This window comes from Danio rerio, chromosome 21 (genome assembly GCF_052040795.2).
Source record: "Danio rerio strain M-AB ecotype USA chromosome 21, GRCz13ab, whole genome shotgun sequence".
NCBI lineage: Eukaryota > Metazoa > Chordata > Actinopteri > Cypriniformes > Danionidae > Danio > Danio rerio.
Genome location: NC_141041.1, coordinates 39,112,501 through 39,129,909, shown reverse-complemented (window position 1 = coordinate 39,129,909; position 17,409 = coordinate 39,112,501). Strand labels below are relative to the sequence as shown.

Here is a 17,409-nt window from a genome sequence, read left to right as displayed (position 1 = left end):
TTACAAAAGGATTACATCTTGGTGGCTTACCAGTATGGTGTCCCGATAAAGGATTTTCTTTTAGCAACAGATGCGTTGATCTCAGCTGCCACTCCAAAATCCGCTGACAGACAGAGGGGAGACAAAAGCCACATTTAGGAGATTATTTGAGTATTAGTTAATATATGTATGTGCATGTTTATATCTAAGTGTATGAGATAGTGGTAAACCCAGACTGACCTAGTTTGACATCTCCTCGCTCTGTCAAAAGAATGTTGGCACCCTGTGGGCAACCAAGAATGACACAATGAGCACATCCACATAACTTTTCTATCTCACATGCACTACTGTATATATGATTGCATGTAATAACATATTAATTAGTAAAATTACTTTTATGTCTCTATGCATTTTTCCAGTCTGATGGAGGTGGTGTAGCCCCTATAAACATATGGAAAACAACTGTGAAAGAAATATACAAACATCTGTTTACAAACACACATACATACAGTGCATCTGGAAAATATTCATAGCTTTTCAATTTTTCCACATTTTTTATGTTACAGCCTTATTGCAAAATGGATAAAACTCATTTATTTCCTTTAAATTCTACACACAATACCCCATAATGACAACTTGATTTTTATAAAAAATCTTGAAATTTATAAAAAATAAAAACCTAAAAAAAAAAAAATCACATGTACATGAGTGTTCACAGCTTTTGCCGTGAAGCTCTAAATTGAGCTCAGGTACATTCTGTTTACACTGATCATTTTTGAGATGTTTAAGCAGCTTAATTGGAGTTCACCTATGGTAAATTCACTTGATTGGACTTGATTTAAAAAGGCATACACCTGTCTATATATGAGGCCGCAGGGTTGACAGTGCATGTCAAAGCACAAACCAAGCATCAAGACAAAGGAATTGTCTGTAGACATCCGAGACAGGACGTTCCAATGAGCACAGTGGCCTCAATCATCTGTAAGTGGAAGATGTTTGGAACCACCAAGACTCTTCCTAGATCTGGTCGGCCATCTAAACTGAGTGATCAGGGGAGAAGTGCCTTAGTCAGGGAGGTGATCAATAAGCTGATGGTCACTCTGTCTGACGGAAGCCACTCCCCACCTGGAATTTGCCAAAATACATCTGAAGGACTCTTAGACAATAAGAAACTAAATTCTCTGGTCTGATGATACTAAAATTGAACTCTTTGGAGTAATGGCAAGCGTTACGTTTGGAGAAAACCTGGTACTGCTCATCACCAGGCTAACACCATCCCTACAGTGAAGCATGGTGGTGGCAGCATCATGCTGTGGGGATGCTTTTCAGCAGCAAGAACTGAAAGCCTAGTTAGTATAGACGGTATGATGAATGCAGCAATGTACAGAGACATCCTAAATGAAACCCTGCTTCAGAGTGCTCTTGACCTCAGACTGGTGCGACAGTTCATCTTCCAGCAGGACAATGACCCGAAACATACCTCCAAAATATCAATGGAGTGACTTCACAACAACTAAATCCTATTGAACATCTCTGGAGAGATCTGAAAATGGCTGTACACCCTCGCTTCCCTTCCAACCTGATAGAGCTTGAGAGGTACTGCAAAAAAGAATGGTCAAAAATTCCCAAACGACAGTTGTGTCAAGTTTGTGGCATTATTATATTCAACAAGACCTGAGGCTGTAATTGCCACCAAAGGTGCATCAGCAGTATTGATAAAAGACTGTTAATACTTATGTACATTTGATTTTTAAGTTTTTTTTAAATAAATTAACAACAATTTAAAAAAATCTTTTTTTCATATTGTGATTATTGGGTATTGTGTGTAGAATTTTGAGTAAACAAATTAATTTAATCCATTTTGGAATAAGACTTTAATATAAAAAAAGTGGAAAAAGTGAAGTGCTATGAATTTGCAGGTGCACTATACACGCATATATATTAAGAGACAACTTAAGAATTCTAATTTTCTATAGATAATTATGTCTAGAGTACGTATTTGAGAGAAATGTTAATATATTTGTTTTGTTTTATACATGTCTGTTAAAGTAATTGCAGATTAAAACTAAAAATATTATTTTTATTTATATATATTTTTTACTATTTTTTTGTTTTTATGGCAAAAAATTGGTCAAAATGACAAATGTTGTCATTTGTTATGAATGAAAATAAGGGTTATTCCACTAAATATTTAATTGTTTCCATAATTCTTCTAAAGTTAAAATACTTTTGTCTGGTTTATAAATGTATACGATCATGTTTAAAATTGTTTTGGAATTTTGACCAATTATCATTTTACGCTCTAGGTGAAAACCTCTAGGCTTATTTAATAAAATGTCATTTGTAGTTTGCTGAAAAAACAACAACAACACAAATTGGGTTTTGCTCACATAAAAAAAAAAATAAATAAAAAATAAAAAACGGTTATTGTCTGACTTACAGGGTTCTTACCATTGCCACACTCTCTGCACTTTTGATACCACTGATTGATTAATTTTCAATTTATTAATCCCAGAGGGACATGATTTTGTCCAAGTGTCACGCGTCACAGAAAATACAATTTTAAATATGCACAGTGCATTTCAGTGCTCAGTACTCGAAGCTACATGCATATACAGTTGAAGTCAGAATTATTAGCCCCCCTTTGAATTTTTTTTTCTTTTTAAAATATTTATTAAATTATGTTATATTACGGACATTTTCACAGTATGTCTGATTATATCTTTTCTTCTGGAGAAAGTCTTATTTGTTTTATTTTGGCTAGAATATATATATATATATATATATATATATATATATATATATATATATATATATATATATATATATATATATATATATATATATATATATATATATATATATGCAAGAACTTGCTATAATGCTTCTTTGTTACTGGAAGTTGCACTGATTGCACTGCTTTAGTCCTATTTCAGAACTACTGCAGTTTCAAATTTTAAGTTAAGTAGTCTTAAAAAAATAATCATTACTTTAAAACAAATGAAAATAATATAAGATAAGATAATGCTTCTTCTCTGGCAGATAATTCTGCTGTGGCGACCCTTGACAGGATTTCTGCAGGTTTCTTCGAGTCAAATTTATGACTTTTTAAGACCATTATGAATGAAATTTTAGACTTATACAGTGATAAACTTTTGGATTTTTTCTAATGAGCTGGTTACTTCTTTAAATAGTTTTTGTATTAATGGAAAATCATGTAAAGAGATGTGTTGCTTTAGTTGTCTTTCTCTGATTAGACAATTAAGTTTAGAGAATTTGCTGTAAAATTTTAACAGCTGTTGAATAGAATCTCTTTGCAATAAAAAACTTAAATATATAAAAAATGTTTTGAAATAGATTGGGTGTCAGCCCAATAGGGTAGCTTTAAAACCAACAACCCAATATTTCAGTAAATTTAAGCCTTTTTAAAGCTGAAAAAAATTTTTGAAGACATTTTAAGAATTCTTAAGACCTCGTGGGCTTCCTGCCTGAAAGTCAGGGACTAAGCCGAAGGAAAACGAATGAACGAATACTTTCTCACCTGAAGTGTCTCTCTGCTAACATAAGCTATCTGTCTCTCTTTCAGAGGACCAGTGACTGCAGAAACACAATGACCTCATTTAGACAGACAAATTAACATATGAGCTTTTGAACATTATCCCTCTTTCAGACAACATAAATAACAACAGAAAACAATGGTGAATGCATACACTTCAAACAAGTTTTAAAAACAACATGGCAAAGCCCTGTTCATTTTAAGTTGTAAATATGTTCACTTCAATTTTTCTATCCAATCAATCAAGCATTAAAATAACTGACAGATTAACTGATCGTCATATTATTTGCATATACATGACAATTATAATATGTAATTGTAATAACAATAGCCTAGAACATGTCCAATTATTTAAATCACATGCAGTAATACATTATATGAAGTATTAAAAAAATTAAGCAAATTGCTGAATTCTATACCATGGTAAATATCTTGCAATGACCCTCCTCCACAGAATTCCATGCAGATCCATAACTTGTTATTTCTAAGAAATACAAAGATGTTTGTTGTTAGTTTTACTTCAGTTCTCTGCATAGTGCAGTATTAATTTTGTGTGGAACTAACCTTAGGTAGCTGCCAAAATAGGCAACAATGTTTTTGTGAGTGCAGTCTTTCATCATGGTTATCTCATTTTGAATGCTTGAAATATCATCACCTGACAGAAAATAAACAGAGAATTTCAAAAGAATGTTGGCACCCTGTGGACAACCAAGAAGGACACAATGAGCACATCCTCACCCTCAGGGACAGGAGGCTAATCGAAAAAAAAAAAAAGTTAAATAATAATGGTCTGTGAACTTTTCTAATTTTGTTTTAATTAATCATCTTTTAAAAATATTCAGAATAACATCTTGATTTTCCAGAATAAAAATAAAATAAAAAATTGCTGTATAGTTAATAATTCTTGCAATTAATTGAATTAACATCTGAGAAGTATAGTAGCTGCATGTGGGCCTTTCTAGTCCTTTAGTTTCAAAGTTTCAAAATTTCAGGACTGGTATTAATTAATGTACTGTCCCTGACATCCATGTGACATTAAAGAGACGTGTTAGTCAAGACAGCCACACAATATCCAGTGACCTAAGATACACAGGGTGAATCTCTGGACTGGGCAACTGGGGTGGTGGTTCCCATTTTTAAGAAGACCGAAGGGTGCGCTCTAACTATAGGGGGAATCACACTTCTTAGCCTCCCTGGGAAAGTCTATGCCAGAGTACTAGAGGGGAGGTTCCGGCCGACGGTTGAACCAAGGATCTAGGAGGAACATTAGCCGCATTTCCACTATCGCGCCTAAAGCGAGCGAGCCAGGGCGAGCCAAGGCCAGTGGCATTTCCACTGTCACTTCCGGGGCCTAATCGGGCCAAAGCGGGGCTTTCTTGGGGCCAGCGGCCAGCCTTTTTCGACCCACCGAATACCTTGGGCCAAGGAGGGCCAACTGGGGCTTCGGGGCGGAGTGAAAGGAGAGGAGGGCAGTTTTCTGATCGCACATGAGTACATGCGCCAAACAAATAAAGAAATAAGGGAAAGAAAACATCTAGCCTTATAGTCTGGGGTCTTTTTGCGTATGATCACCCTTATGTTTCCCTTTTAAATGTAAGGCTGCTGCATAAAATAATAAAGTAGTTTTAATTTATAGTGACGTTCTTTGCTGCGTCCTCCTTGATGTTTCAATAACACATAATAATCCTTACACCATATTAAAGACACAGCAGACAGTAAAGGTTTTCGAGAGTTTTTGTCAAGTTTAAAATGTTTGTTTGTGCGCGTTTAGATGCCTGTATGTGTGTGTGAGACCGGGCAAGAGCGCTCCTTCACAGCTCTGTTATGCCGCGAGCGGCTTTTTTCTTTATATATTTTGGAGATAATACACAATATAAATACAACAGAAAGACATAAAACATAACAAATTACGTGCCCACTTTCGTAGACTTTAAACAATATAGTGTCATATCTTGATAAAATAGCCTAAGATATATTGAAATATAATTTAAAGAATTGCAAACATTGGATATATAAAAAATCGCATTAAATAAATAAACCAATATAAAATAAACAAAAGCTAGCTATATGTAGGTAGCCTATATACAATACATAAATCAAACCACAAAAGCCACATATAGCCAAACTTTCATTTTACAAAGACCTATCTGAAAAAAACGATTTTCGATATTTTCTAAAAACAGTTAACACCGGAGAAAGTTTGAAATATTATTTATAAAGTATTTGGATGCGATGATATTAATCAAATCGCGCAAACAGAGCATTATTTGGGTGGGTGAAAGCAGAATCTAACCTATACCTTTTTTTCTGTCACTCAGTCCTGCGCAGCGCTCGCTGCTTTAAACGAATCGGGGGAAAGTCCAACACAAAATGTGTTCTATATCCTCAAACAACTGTTTGTGTTTTTATATGACGTGGTTAAATTTATAAATAAAACTTTAAATGAAGAGCTTTAGTGAATAGCTGCTGAACGCAACAAATATGGCTATATTTTATCAGGCTACTCGCTCTTGTGCTGAAACCCTTAACACGACGTCTATCAAAACGAGGATGTAATAAAATACATGCCATATCGAGTTATAAAGGAGAATTTCTGTGACTTTATATTATGGATGTGTGCGCTCTCTGTGTTGGGTCCCTCCGTTAGTGGCGAGAGCACTCGATGCACAATGCCAACAGTCGGTCGGCGAGTAAACAAATGTAATGAATGGAAATACACAGGTCTGTGTGTATAGACATTTCATGTACTGCTGTACAGTAACGTGTCATTTGTTTGTTTCGGTTGTCTTCATTTCAATGGTTTCGTTTCGTGATGATTCTATGGTGTGCTTTATCTGCCTGTCCTGATTCCCGCTAAAGTGGGCGGGTTGTGTGACGTTTGATTCGGGGACGTTCTGTGGTTGGTGTTTGCGTGACGCGCTGAGAGCTACTAGCCCGACAGTGGAAACGCGACATGATTTCGGCCTTATTTCTCAACCTCCCGGGCTATTGGCCGGCCCGGCTCGATTAAAGCCCTGGCTCGCACTGGCCCGATAGTGGAAATGTGGCTATTGCGGTTTTCGTCCAGGCCACGGCACATAGGACCAGCTCTATACCCTCACTAGGGTGCTCGAGGGTTCATCGGAGTATGCCCAACCAGTCCACGTGTTTTGTGGACGTTGAGAAGGCATTTGACCGTGTCCCTCGCAGCATTCTGTGGTGGGTGCTGTAGGAGAATGGGGTCAGAGGCACTTTTTTAAGGGCTGTCTCGTCCCTATATGAACAGAGTAAGAGTTTGGTTTGCATTGCCGGCAATAAGTCAGACTTGTTTCCAGTGCATGTTGGGCTCCAACAGGGCTGCCATTTGTCACCAATTTTGTTCATAATTTTTATGGACAGAGTTTCAAGGTGCAGCCTTGAGTTGAAGGATGTCCGGTTTTAGGGACCACAAAATTTCATTTCTGTTATTTGCTGATGATGTCGTTCTGTTGGCTTCATCGAACAGGGACCTTCAGCATGCACTGGGACAGTTTGCTGCAGAGTGTGACACGGCTGGAATGAGAATCAGCACCTTCAAGTCCGAGGCCATGGTGCTCCACCGGAAAAAGGTGGTTTGCCATCTCCAGGTTGGAGGAAAGTCCTTACCCCAGGTGGAGGAGTTCAAGTATCTTGGGGTTTTGTTCACGAGTGAGGGAAGGATGGAGCATGAGATTGACAGGTGGATCAGTGCAGCAGCAGCAGTAATGTGGTCGATGTACCGGTCCATTGTGGTAAAGAAGGAGTTAAGCCGAAAGGCAAAGTTTTTGATTAACAGGTCAATCTACGTTTCTACTCTCACCTATGGTCATAAGATTTGGGTCATGACCGAAAGGACAAGATCTCGGATATAACCGGCTGAAAATGAGTTTCCTTCGCAGGGTGGCAGGTCACATCCTTATAGACAGAGTGAGGAGCTCTGTCACCAGGGAGGAGCTCAGAGTAGAGCCGCTGCTCCTCCACATCAAGAGAAGTCAGCTGAGGTGGCTTGGACATCTGTTTCGAATGCCTCCAGGATGCCTACCTAGGGAGGTTTTCCAGGCATGTCCCACCGGGAGGAGGCCTCATAGAAGACCCAGGACATGCTGGAGGGACTATGTCTCTCGGCTGGCCTGGGAACGGCTCAGGTTTCCCAAGCTTAAGCAGAACAACCATTTTTTAAAAATAATCAAATCATGAGCTAGACAATAAATTATGTGCTGTTGTATTGTCTGTAATGAAATACAAGTCAAAGTAAATTTAATTTCAAAGTAAATAAAATTTCTTTAATTTTTTTTAAAGTCACATTTTTTTCAAATTTATCTGCATTTTCCACACTGTCCCAATTTTTTTGATTTGGGATAGTACATCTAGTAATAACATTTAACATTTTTCCTCCTATGATGCTGGGCTTCCCAACTATAGTTTGTAAGTTGATAAAGAGCTAATAACTAAATCAAAATAAGGCTTTCGTGTTTTAAAAATTTCTAATTATTTTGTGATTATTATTGATCGCTTTCATTGTGTGTTTTAAAAGTTTTTCTCAAGTTTCAGCGAAAAAAAATCTAATAAATATATTTTAATATATATATATATATATATATATATATATATATATATATATATATATATATATATATATATATGTGTGTGTGTGTGTGTGTGTGTGTGTGTGTGTGTGTGTGTGTGTGTGTGTGTGTTTTGTGTGGTGTGTGTGTGCAGTTTAACGTTCCCTTTAAATTCCTAGGAGGTACATTAAGTACAAAAAAAGAGCTGGAGGGGTTTGGTTGACTTTGCCTGCTAATGGATAGTTTAAAATCATAAAATGCAAAAGCAACTACTCAATATTGCCGACATCTGCTGAAAATTACATAGAATGTATTACAATATCAATAAAATACAAACGAGAATTTAAATAAAAAAGACCTACCAGGGTCCAGTTTAACCACTTTAATGGCTGCAATGACTGAAGTCTTGATGCTACGGGCCTATAAAGATAAACAAAGTTGTTGGTTTAGCATATTAATTTATTGTCATTGTGCTTCTGCAAAAACCAACATGTGTTGACATCAGACCTTTTTGCGGTAATCAGATTTAGATATAGTTTAGCTTCTTCCTGGTTCTTTTAAAAGCCTGCAGAGTATCAAGCCATTATAAGAACTGTTGTCACCTCACTTTCAATATTATATTTTATAAACAAAACATCAACATTAGAATATTTTGCCAACAAATTAAATATACATAATGTCCTTAATGATAATGTCCTTTTGATGTTTCAATTTTGTACATTTCATTTGTATTTAAAGAGCTAGTTTACCAAAATTGTTTTATTTACTCACCATTTACTCACTCTCAAGTTGAAACAACTCTTATAAGTTTCTTTATTCTGTTAAACACTACCGAACACATTCTGAAGAAAGATGTAAACAAAACAGGTTTGGAAAAAGTAAAGGGTGAGTAAGTGATGACAGAATTTTACGTTTTGCATAAACTATCCCTTTAATTTTGTGTCAACAGCACGTGAAACAATCTACAACCACTCACCACCAAACTATTATAAAACAATTTATCAAGCACATTTGCCAGTGTGGTCCAAGACAAAAAAAAGCTGTCAGTGTGTAACCACAGTAACCATCAGCCAATAGTGGATGAGCACACACTAGAAAGGTAGAGACATGTACCAATACTCATTTCCTGTTTTCTTTCCTGCTGAACCAAATCACATCCTGTAATAGGTCTTTCTCAGCTATCAAGGCCATGACTGTAATTTATTCAGTCACAGTGATATGAAATGGGAAATCTAGCCAATCAAAATAAGATTACTGTAAGATACACAAAGGCATTTCAGCAAGACAAAACTGTGCATAGAGATTTAAAACGATTTTATTAATTCTTTCCTCAGTTCCTTGCATGCAAAAAGTACTGTTTTTCATGCCCTGATATTATTAAGTCTAAATATTTTGACAACAAAGAGTTTAGTTTAGGAACAAATTTGATTTGCTAGATAATGTTTCAGTAAAATATCATGATTTCTATCTGATCAGGAAGCAGCAAAGGTAGCTTACAGTAGCCTACAGTACGTAAGCAGAATTGCATGCTCTCTGGGCGTTCCTGAACATCAAAGTGAATGGGATGTGAAAGTTGAAAGCATAACAGAGAAACCGTCTGACAATACATCACATACGGTGAAGTTCAAACATATTAATGTTCTGCAAGAAAGTGTTTTAAAAACAATGCGTAAATTAAATTTGCTAATAGACAATATATAAACAGTGGACGTGAGGCATGAGGCATGTGAGCCACTGTTTGTTACCCTGTTAGTGGTACCAAAATGACAAATGACACTTTTACTAATCTGGATTTTTTTGGGGTGGAAACATTGGCTATTTTAAATCGTTATAGTAATATTTTCTTTATTTTACATCACTGACACATAGTGTTCACGAAAATTGTTTGTACAAGACATTTTCTATCAATTTCCTACCTTAAAAACATCTCCGTATGTCCCGCTGCCTATGCGATGTATTAGCTCATAGTCATCGAGCGGATCCGTGTGCGATACGCCTGCTGTGTCCATAGCAGCGCGGCATTTGATTCTTTTTCTCACGGTGCTGAATCAAGTGCGGATGATCCTCATCCAATGCCACTAAACACCACTTCCTCAACATCCGCGTAACAAGTGCACTAGACTGAATATGGCAGCATCGACTCAAACGCACCTCTCTGTACATAAGACTAGGGGGCGTACACAGAAAAACGTCCACTAGAACTCAGTCTCCAGGCGGGTATTTTGTTCAGTTGTTTAAAAAAAGTTCTCTTGACATAAAAAAAAAAAAAGTTCTCTTGACATTCCCCAAAACACCTTAATTGTTATTTTCTTTTTGTCTGTGCAATTTTGTACTTTGTCGGTGTACACAACATCAAAGTCAGAAGTAGCTTAAAAGTATCAGTTAAGTTTAGATTAAGTTAAATTGAGAAGAAAAAGAACGTTTAAAGTGTTTATTTAGTTTTTGTAATGGCTGATCATCCTGATTACATGCTTAAACGTACTGTATACTCATTTATAGAGTGTAGATTTAGGCAAAAACATTTTGAATGACAAATACACTTTTTAAAATTCTTTAACTAAATCTTAATTTTACATCCTTTAAGTCAGTAAGTTAATTCAAGATTACAAAGTATAATTGCAAACAATAATTATTAAGTTTAAACAATAGTTGTGTTGTTTGAAACTGTTTACAGTAAAAGCAATGCCGAATGCAGTGTTCGAGTGCCACCTACAGCCCACATGGCTTCAGAACGACATGTGTAAGAAATTTATTGGTTTTATGTGTGATAATATGCAATGAATCAAGTACAAACATATGTAAACGCTTAAGTGTACGTGAAAATGTACAGTTTTCAGTTTATGGATATTAATTACGTTACGGGTGACATTTCCTCAATTATAATAATTCATTTTAATTACTATCCTAAGCCGTAGAAATTCAATGGCACGTTATATTTACTTCCACATCAGAGCTGGTTCGGTCCTATGTGTCTTTATACTCTTTATACTTCTTTCTTATTTCTTAACTCATCTCTTTATTCACGTTATACAAACCTTCACCATAGTAGAATCATGGTGGAAACAGTGCCGCTTTGTGGGCCAAATGTTTAAAACTGCGCATGCGTAGAGCGAAGGCAAACGGTGTGTGTAATGGCTGCTGTATGGACCAAGTGAATTTAGATGCTCCGTCACTTCTGCTTTTATATTGACCACAATAAACGGATAACGCGGAGAAGTTGGACCTAAAGATGATTTATATTTATCCAGAAGCGCACACAAAGACGAAATCTAACAGCGTGAAGTGACTGGATAACATGTAAGTCTATTTATACTACTTACCGTGTGTATCGGAATAACGGACACATTTTTGTTTTGCTACTGTTACATAGTGATAATTTAAATCCTCATAAATAACATATATATCCCAAAAACCTTGTCGCTAATGATGCAAGACATTTGAAGCGGTTAAATTTAAAGTTTACCTAGGTGTTAGCATTAACAGTATTTAGTCAGCACAAACTCTCCACAGCCATTGAAAGTCACAGTCAGTTTTCCGGTTACCGTTCAAATTTGTATTCTGACCTCGTATCAGTGTAATATTATGTCTGCGTTATGTTTATATCTTTAATAGTTTAGTAGCGTTTTGTTTTAAAACTGTGTGAGTGTTGATGTGTCGGGGTAACTAGAGTTCAAACAAGTTTAACACGGCATGCATGTCAATAACTAAATCCAAGTAACGTTAAGTTTAAAGATGAGGAACATGGTACTACTATGTCGTAGCTAATTATTTGAATATATGTTGACCGAAGCGATATGTTATGTAACGTTAAGTGTAGTGTGTTTTCCATGATGGTAATAAGAGAAGTAGGTGTGTCTTCCACTTACTAAAAGTACCATGTTTTTGTGAAGATTAAAATGTGTGTGTTCTTAAAATATCTATCTATCTATCTATCTATCTATCTATCTATCTATCTATCTATCTATCTATCTATACACGTGCGTATATGTGTATATATTTGTATGGGTGGTCATGGCGAAGTAGAACATATGTTTAATTAGTCAAGAATAAACATAATTTAATATAAAATTTAATTTGTGGGATTAGATAAATAAAATGTTCAATAAACAGTATTTATTTAAGAAAAAATGTGTTTCTGTTTTTTTTTATTGTAATGCATGCTTGTTGAATAAAATAATCAAGTACAATAAATTCTTTTAAATACAAATAAATTCAGCATTGAGAGTTAATAATATTTAAGTAAAACAATCTCAAATTATTTATATCTTTATTATTTTATATGCATGTGCTGATATAGATGTATGCAACATGTATTTTATCTATTGAATTTCAGTCTTACTGTCTTTCAAAAGTGTGTCGTTTTAAAAAGACTGCTCTGTTTTAAATAATTTTTCTGTCAGTTGTGGTTGAGGCCTTTCAGTGCCCTGCTGGTCATGGCGATGAAGGCCCGTTTGGAGTCGGTACTGAACGTGGGTCTGCGGATCCCAAGCATCATGTTGCTGGAGGTGCTGTACCGATGGGACGTCAGCTCCTTCTTCCAGAAGATCCAGAGGAGTAGTCTCAACAATAACCCTGTATTCCAGTACAAATATATAGCCTTGTACTTGCATTATGTTGGTAGGTACAACGATTTTACCTTGTGCTTGATAAAATAATAACTTTGATTTGTCACACTAGTTTTTCTTTATAAAACTATAGCATGTTTTTTTAAGTGTAGATTCATGGCTAGTTTTTTATTTGTGGTGTTAATGTTGGCTGTCTGTTTTTTGAAAAGGAACATTGTTATGTCAGCAGTCAATCACCTAAATTAGTATAATATTAATAGCTAAATAAACACACATTCGGTTACAATAAACAGTACTTTTTTTTCTGCAGTAGCCTAAATAAATCTTTAAAACATAAAAAAATGCTTTTACATCAGCTGTATTTACAAATATAGCCTATAAATAGCCTAATAGTAAACTATGCTTACTATGAAATTATAAAGAAAAAAACAGCCTGTTTTTACATTGCGAGATGCCCCAAAACTGTATTAAAAACACAGTTAACTCCCAAAACACTTAACTTATTTATGTGAGTGCGTTAATGAAAAATCAAACATAATCTCATTTTACATTATAGCATTTTGCTACTCAAAGAGGGTATTTTCAACTGCAGGGAGCACAATAAACCAATAAAGTTCCTGATTTCTTTCAGAAAAGTCAAACATGTTGAAGAATGGTTAAACAGTGAGAGTAATTTTTTTTAAACCATTGTACATTCTTTTACAGGGAAAAAAATATTTAATTGTTTTACCATTATTGGTTTCCATAAAAAAACACTACAAAAAGTACTGATAAGAGAAATGTTAAAGTACCGAACCGGTAAGTGGCATCGATAGAAATAGTAATAACGTTAAAATTTTAACGATACCCATCCCTACTCCTTAGTAAGGAATTTGCCAAAAGGCACCGAAGGAGACTCAGACTATAAGAAACTAAATTCTCTGGTCTGATGAGACTAAAATTGAACTCTTTGGTGTGAATGCCAGGCGTTATGTTTGGCGAAAACCAATTGATAATGTCTGAGGTTATTTATACTATGCAAGCTACTATAATAATTTAACCACACTAGTCTAGGCATGCACCAATTAACCAAGTTTTAATGCATTATCGTTAATAAATCATAAAGGCCCCACATTAAATGAGAATGGAACTATTGCAATTTGAGCAAAATGAAAACAAAGTTATTCTAGTGATGCAGGATCTTAGGAGAATCCATGAAGACTACTAAGCATGGAGATTAGAGCTAGATGATATGGCCAAAAATGTTCATTACTTTTTTTTTATATAAATAGATACCAATAATTTTTAAAGTTTCAAAACGGATTGTTTCTTCTGAGAGAATTTTGTTGAAAAGAGACAATTAATTTAAAGAATTTTAGTGGAAGTGTTTAACAAAGTCAATCAAAAGAACATTTGACAAATCTGAGCTGCAATATTTATAATTCATAATGATTTAAAACCTTTATTCAGTAAATTTATAATCTTAAAAGGAATTTCTTAGTTCCTGCTTGTTCTAATTGAATCATGAAACAGGTTTTACGCCCAAACTTTGAGTACATGATGTAAATGTCAATTAAATTAAAGTATCAACATTTTATTTTTATTTTTTTTATTACAAACAAGGTCATCCATAGTATATATTTTTAAGTAATTTCAATTCAATGCTCTTTAATTTCTCTGGATTTAATGATATCCTAATGAATATCTTTGCTCTTTCTGTAAAGCTATTCTTTAGCATTTTCAGTTAACACTAATACAAACTCAAGCTTGTATGGTTTCATAATTTTCAGCTTTCGCAGTTATGGGTTTAAATGTCTCATAGGAGATCTTGTCATTTATCAAAACAGAATGCTCACCATCAACATTATAATTGATAATGTACAACAATCTAGATATCACAATGAAGAAAGCAAACATGTAAGGAATTAATGAAAGAAAGCTTAACTAATTTGTTGTTGACCCTTCTTCGTAATTTTAGAACCAAACTGACTTGTGAAGTGTTTTGTTTTATTGTAGCAAAAAAGCAGAAGCTTTATTTTTATACATTGTGTCATTATTCCTCAGTAACTGAGATCTTCTTTTTGTTTAGGTTACATCCTCAGTCTGGTGCTGTTGACATTACCCCGACAACACTTGGTGCAGCTCTACCTTTACGTGCTCACAGCTCTTCTGCTCTTCGCTGGACACCAGCTCTCCAGGTCTTTGCTTATTGCATAAATATGCTTTACTGTATACAAACACTCATTTATCAAATGAATATAAGATGGGAAAGTGGGCGTAAAGGCTAGTTTATACTTCTGCGTTGAGTGATTGGCATTACCCACGGCACATGCCTTGCGTGTTGCTGTGCATTTAAACTTCTGCATGCTGTTTTTGTTGCTCCGCAATAATACTTCCGAAACACTTGCTGGCAGTAGTTTTTAATGTTCCTCTGTCGTATTTCTTCACTGGTGTAATGTGGAAATAGCTCAAACTCGCTTATTCAGAGGCAGGGACCCGGCGGACATGCAACCGCTTTAATCATAAGGTAGACACAAAACAAAAGAATAATTCGGGAGCTTCTACACAGGATTAGACACTTGTAAACACTCGCTCCAACGGGTTCGGGTAGCTCTCAGCACCTCCCACACTTGTCAGCGCTATCAACCTGACCAATCAAAAATTTTGTGCTATACGTTGTTGCAACATAATAGTTACATGTTTTTGAGAGGTGCATGTCAGCTTTGGCGATGGCCACGGCAAGGGCGATGTGACTGTGCGAAGCCGCACCCATGTTTGATTGTCCCCCCCCTTGCCACCTTCTCGGCTGGTTTGTGTTCACACGTAATTGTGTCTGTTTCCCTATGAACCCCGGTGCCCTTGCATTATCGAGCTGCTGTTGTTTGTACGGTTGTTGCTTGGTGATAGCAAAGCACCAAAATGGAAAGACGTATGCACATTGCGGTCGTTTTCCTTTTACTGAATCTTTTGGTTTTGGACATACAGAAAGTAATCCGTGTCCATCTGCTGCAAAAAAAAATTAGAAATGTTTAGAAAATCGCATGATGTCTGCAGAAGTTGTTTTTGGAGGAGTAAAGCAGACATTACCACTGTGCTTGCCCTGGCTCAGTCCTGCTTGTCACCAAGGTAAAGTATGTGATACACAGACACGCACACAAATGAACGTTATGAAAATGATAGTTTGTTGTTCAGTTGGTGGTTAACTTCAGTTATTTTGGTACTATTGCATTCATACCAGAAGAGAACCGGATCAGAGTTCGTACGAACTGTACCCCAAATCACCTCTTTCAGGCAAACTCGGTTACAGTTCACAGGTGTGCACCCGAGCACTAGCTCAACTAGGGGTGTCAAAATTAATTGTATCTTCAATGCACAGCGATGCAGACGCGGACAATTCGGTATGGGTTCAGTAATAACCATAACCAGTTATTTTGCACTGACGTCATTTATCTCATATGCACTCTGTCGCGAGGGAGGCGAGCGCGAGTATTTACAACGCTCCAACTACTTAAAACTCATAAACTGTGCACAGTTTCACTGTGTGTTTGCTGGATCAGTCTTTCGCTGATATTTACAGCAGAAGCCCCCATTTCACTGCTATTGAGAGAATGAAAGTACTCCATTTCTCTCACACACACACACACACACACTGTGGCCCATTTGACCTGCTGGCGTGACTTTTCCTCTGCTCTCGGCTGTTTTACCGCGTTACTTCAAGATTCAGACACTAGTGCGTGTCTGCAGAGTTTTCTCCACCGCGTCTCTCATGGATCAGCTGTAATCGCCGATGTCGCCTGACGCTTATCAGTATCACTCATCTGTGAAGAGTGCAGCGCGCTAGAGCCAATCGCAACAGTTTTTGTTGAGGGTGTGACCAATCAAAGGGGTGTAAGAGAACTAGACAAGGATCAGAAAGCGAGCTGGATATTTATATTTGTTTATTATTTGGTAAATGCTCATGTTTTTTAAAGGTACAGTTTATATATCTGACTGTTTGTATTAAATGACAAAATTTGTAGGTGGGGTTTTTGGTAGTTTTGTATTAGAAGTTATTTTACTAATAAGTGAAAAAATGTTAAATATCCCCTTTTTTAAGTTTACATATAAAAAATATATATGGCTGGATTAGCGTGCTAAGATATGTTTATTACTTGTATAACTTTCACATTACCGCGTCTATCTGTTTGAGAATTTAACTTAGTTAAATGTTAAGTTAGATTTTGTTAGCCATATTTGTCAACATGCAAATGTGTATATTATTGGGTTGTCTGCAAACAAATATTTTATAAATCATGTGAATCTTGATGTATGTTTTTTTTTTTTGTTCTCCCGTTTATACTCGTTTGTATGTTGGATTGATAAATGAGGGTAAATGACACCATATGTTGACAGTCCATGCACTCAATATTTCTTTGCATTGTCACTAATACCAGAAGTTATGATCCTAATGAAACTGTTTAGTACTCATACCTCATTTTCTTGATTTATTCACAAATTTTCTTGTAGGGATTATGTCCGTGGAGAGCTGGAATCTGGTTACGAGGGACCTCTCTACCTGGAGCCCCTGTCCATGAATCGTTTTACCACAGCGCTCATTGGTATACCCTGCTTTATTTACTTGAAAACAACTCAGTCTTTTTCACTGATGTGTCCAGCATTTTTAAAAACAAGTAACACACAACTAGTATTGTATTACAGAACTGCAGTCCACACCCCTGCTGAAAAAGAGACCAGATAACACAGAATCTGAAGAAACCCGATCTCAGTG

The 17,409-nt window shown here is 35.9% G+C and overlaps 2 protein-coding genes across 7 annotated transcripts in view; one reads left to right on the top strand and one right to left on the bottom strand.

Annotated features, from left to right (window-relative positions):
* The window catches only part of map4k6 (mitogen-activated protein kinase kinase kinase kinase 6), a 41,337-nt gene extending 31,094 nt beyond the window's left edge, over nt 1–10,243 (bottom strand). For 4 of the 5 annotated variants that reach the window (XR_015519683.1, XR_015519681.1, XR_015519682.1 and 1 more), the window contains exons 1-8: nt 10,014–10,226; nt 8,460–8,517; nt 4,100–4,190; nt 3,955–4,019; nt 3,521–3,576; nt 373–420; nt 220–262; nt 31–103 (exon numbers count right to left, since the gene is read on the bottom strand). Coding sequence is in view for 2 of the 5 variants with exons in the window: in XM_087300260.1 (XP_087156386.1) it covers nt 31–103; nt 220–262; nt 373–420; nt 3,521–3,576; nt 3,955–4,019; nt 4,100–4,190; nt 8,460–8,517; nt 10,014–10,106 (527 nt within the window). In the remaining 3 variants the exon portion in view is untranslated. 5 annotated transcript variants of the gene reach the window in all.
* Nucleotides 10,244–11,214: 971 nt separating this feature from the next.
* The window catches only part of rnf145b (ring finger protein 145b), a 33,576-nt gene continuing 27,381 nt past the window's right edge, over nt 11,215–17,409 (top strand). The window contains exons 1-4 of one of the 2 annotated variants that reach the window (XM_087299221.1): nt 11,215–11,394; nt 12,498–12,714; nt 14,731–14,819; nt 17,165–17,239. In XM_087299221.1, coding sequence (XP_087155347.1) covers nt 17,212–17,239 — 28 coding nt within the window. In that variant the 5' untranslated portion in view covers nt 11,215–11,394; nt 12,498–12,714; nt 14,731–14,819; nt 17,165–17,211. 2 annotated transcript variants of the gene reach the window in all.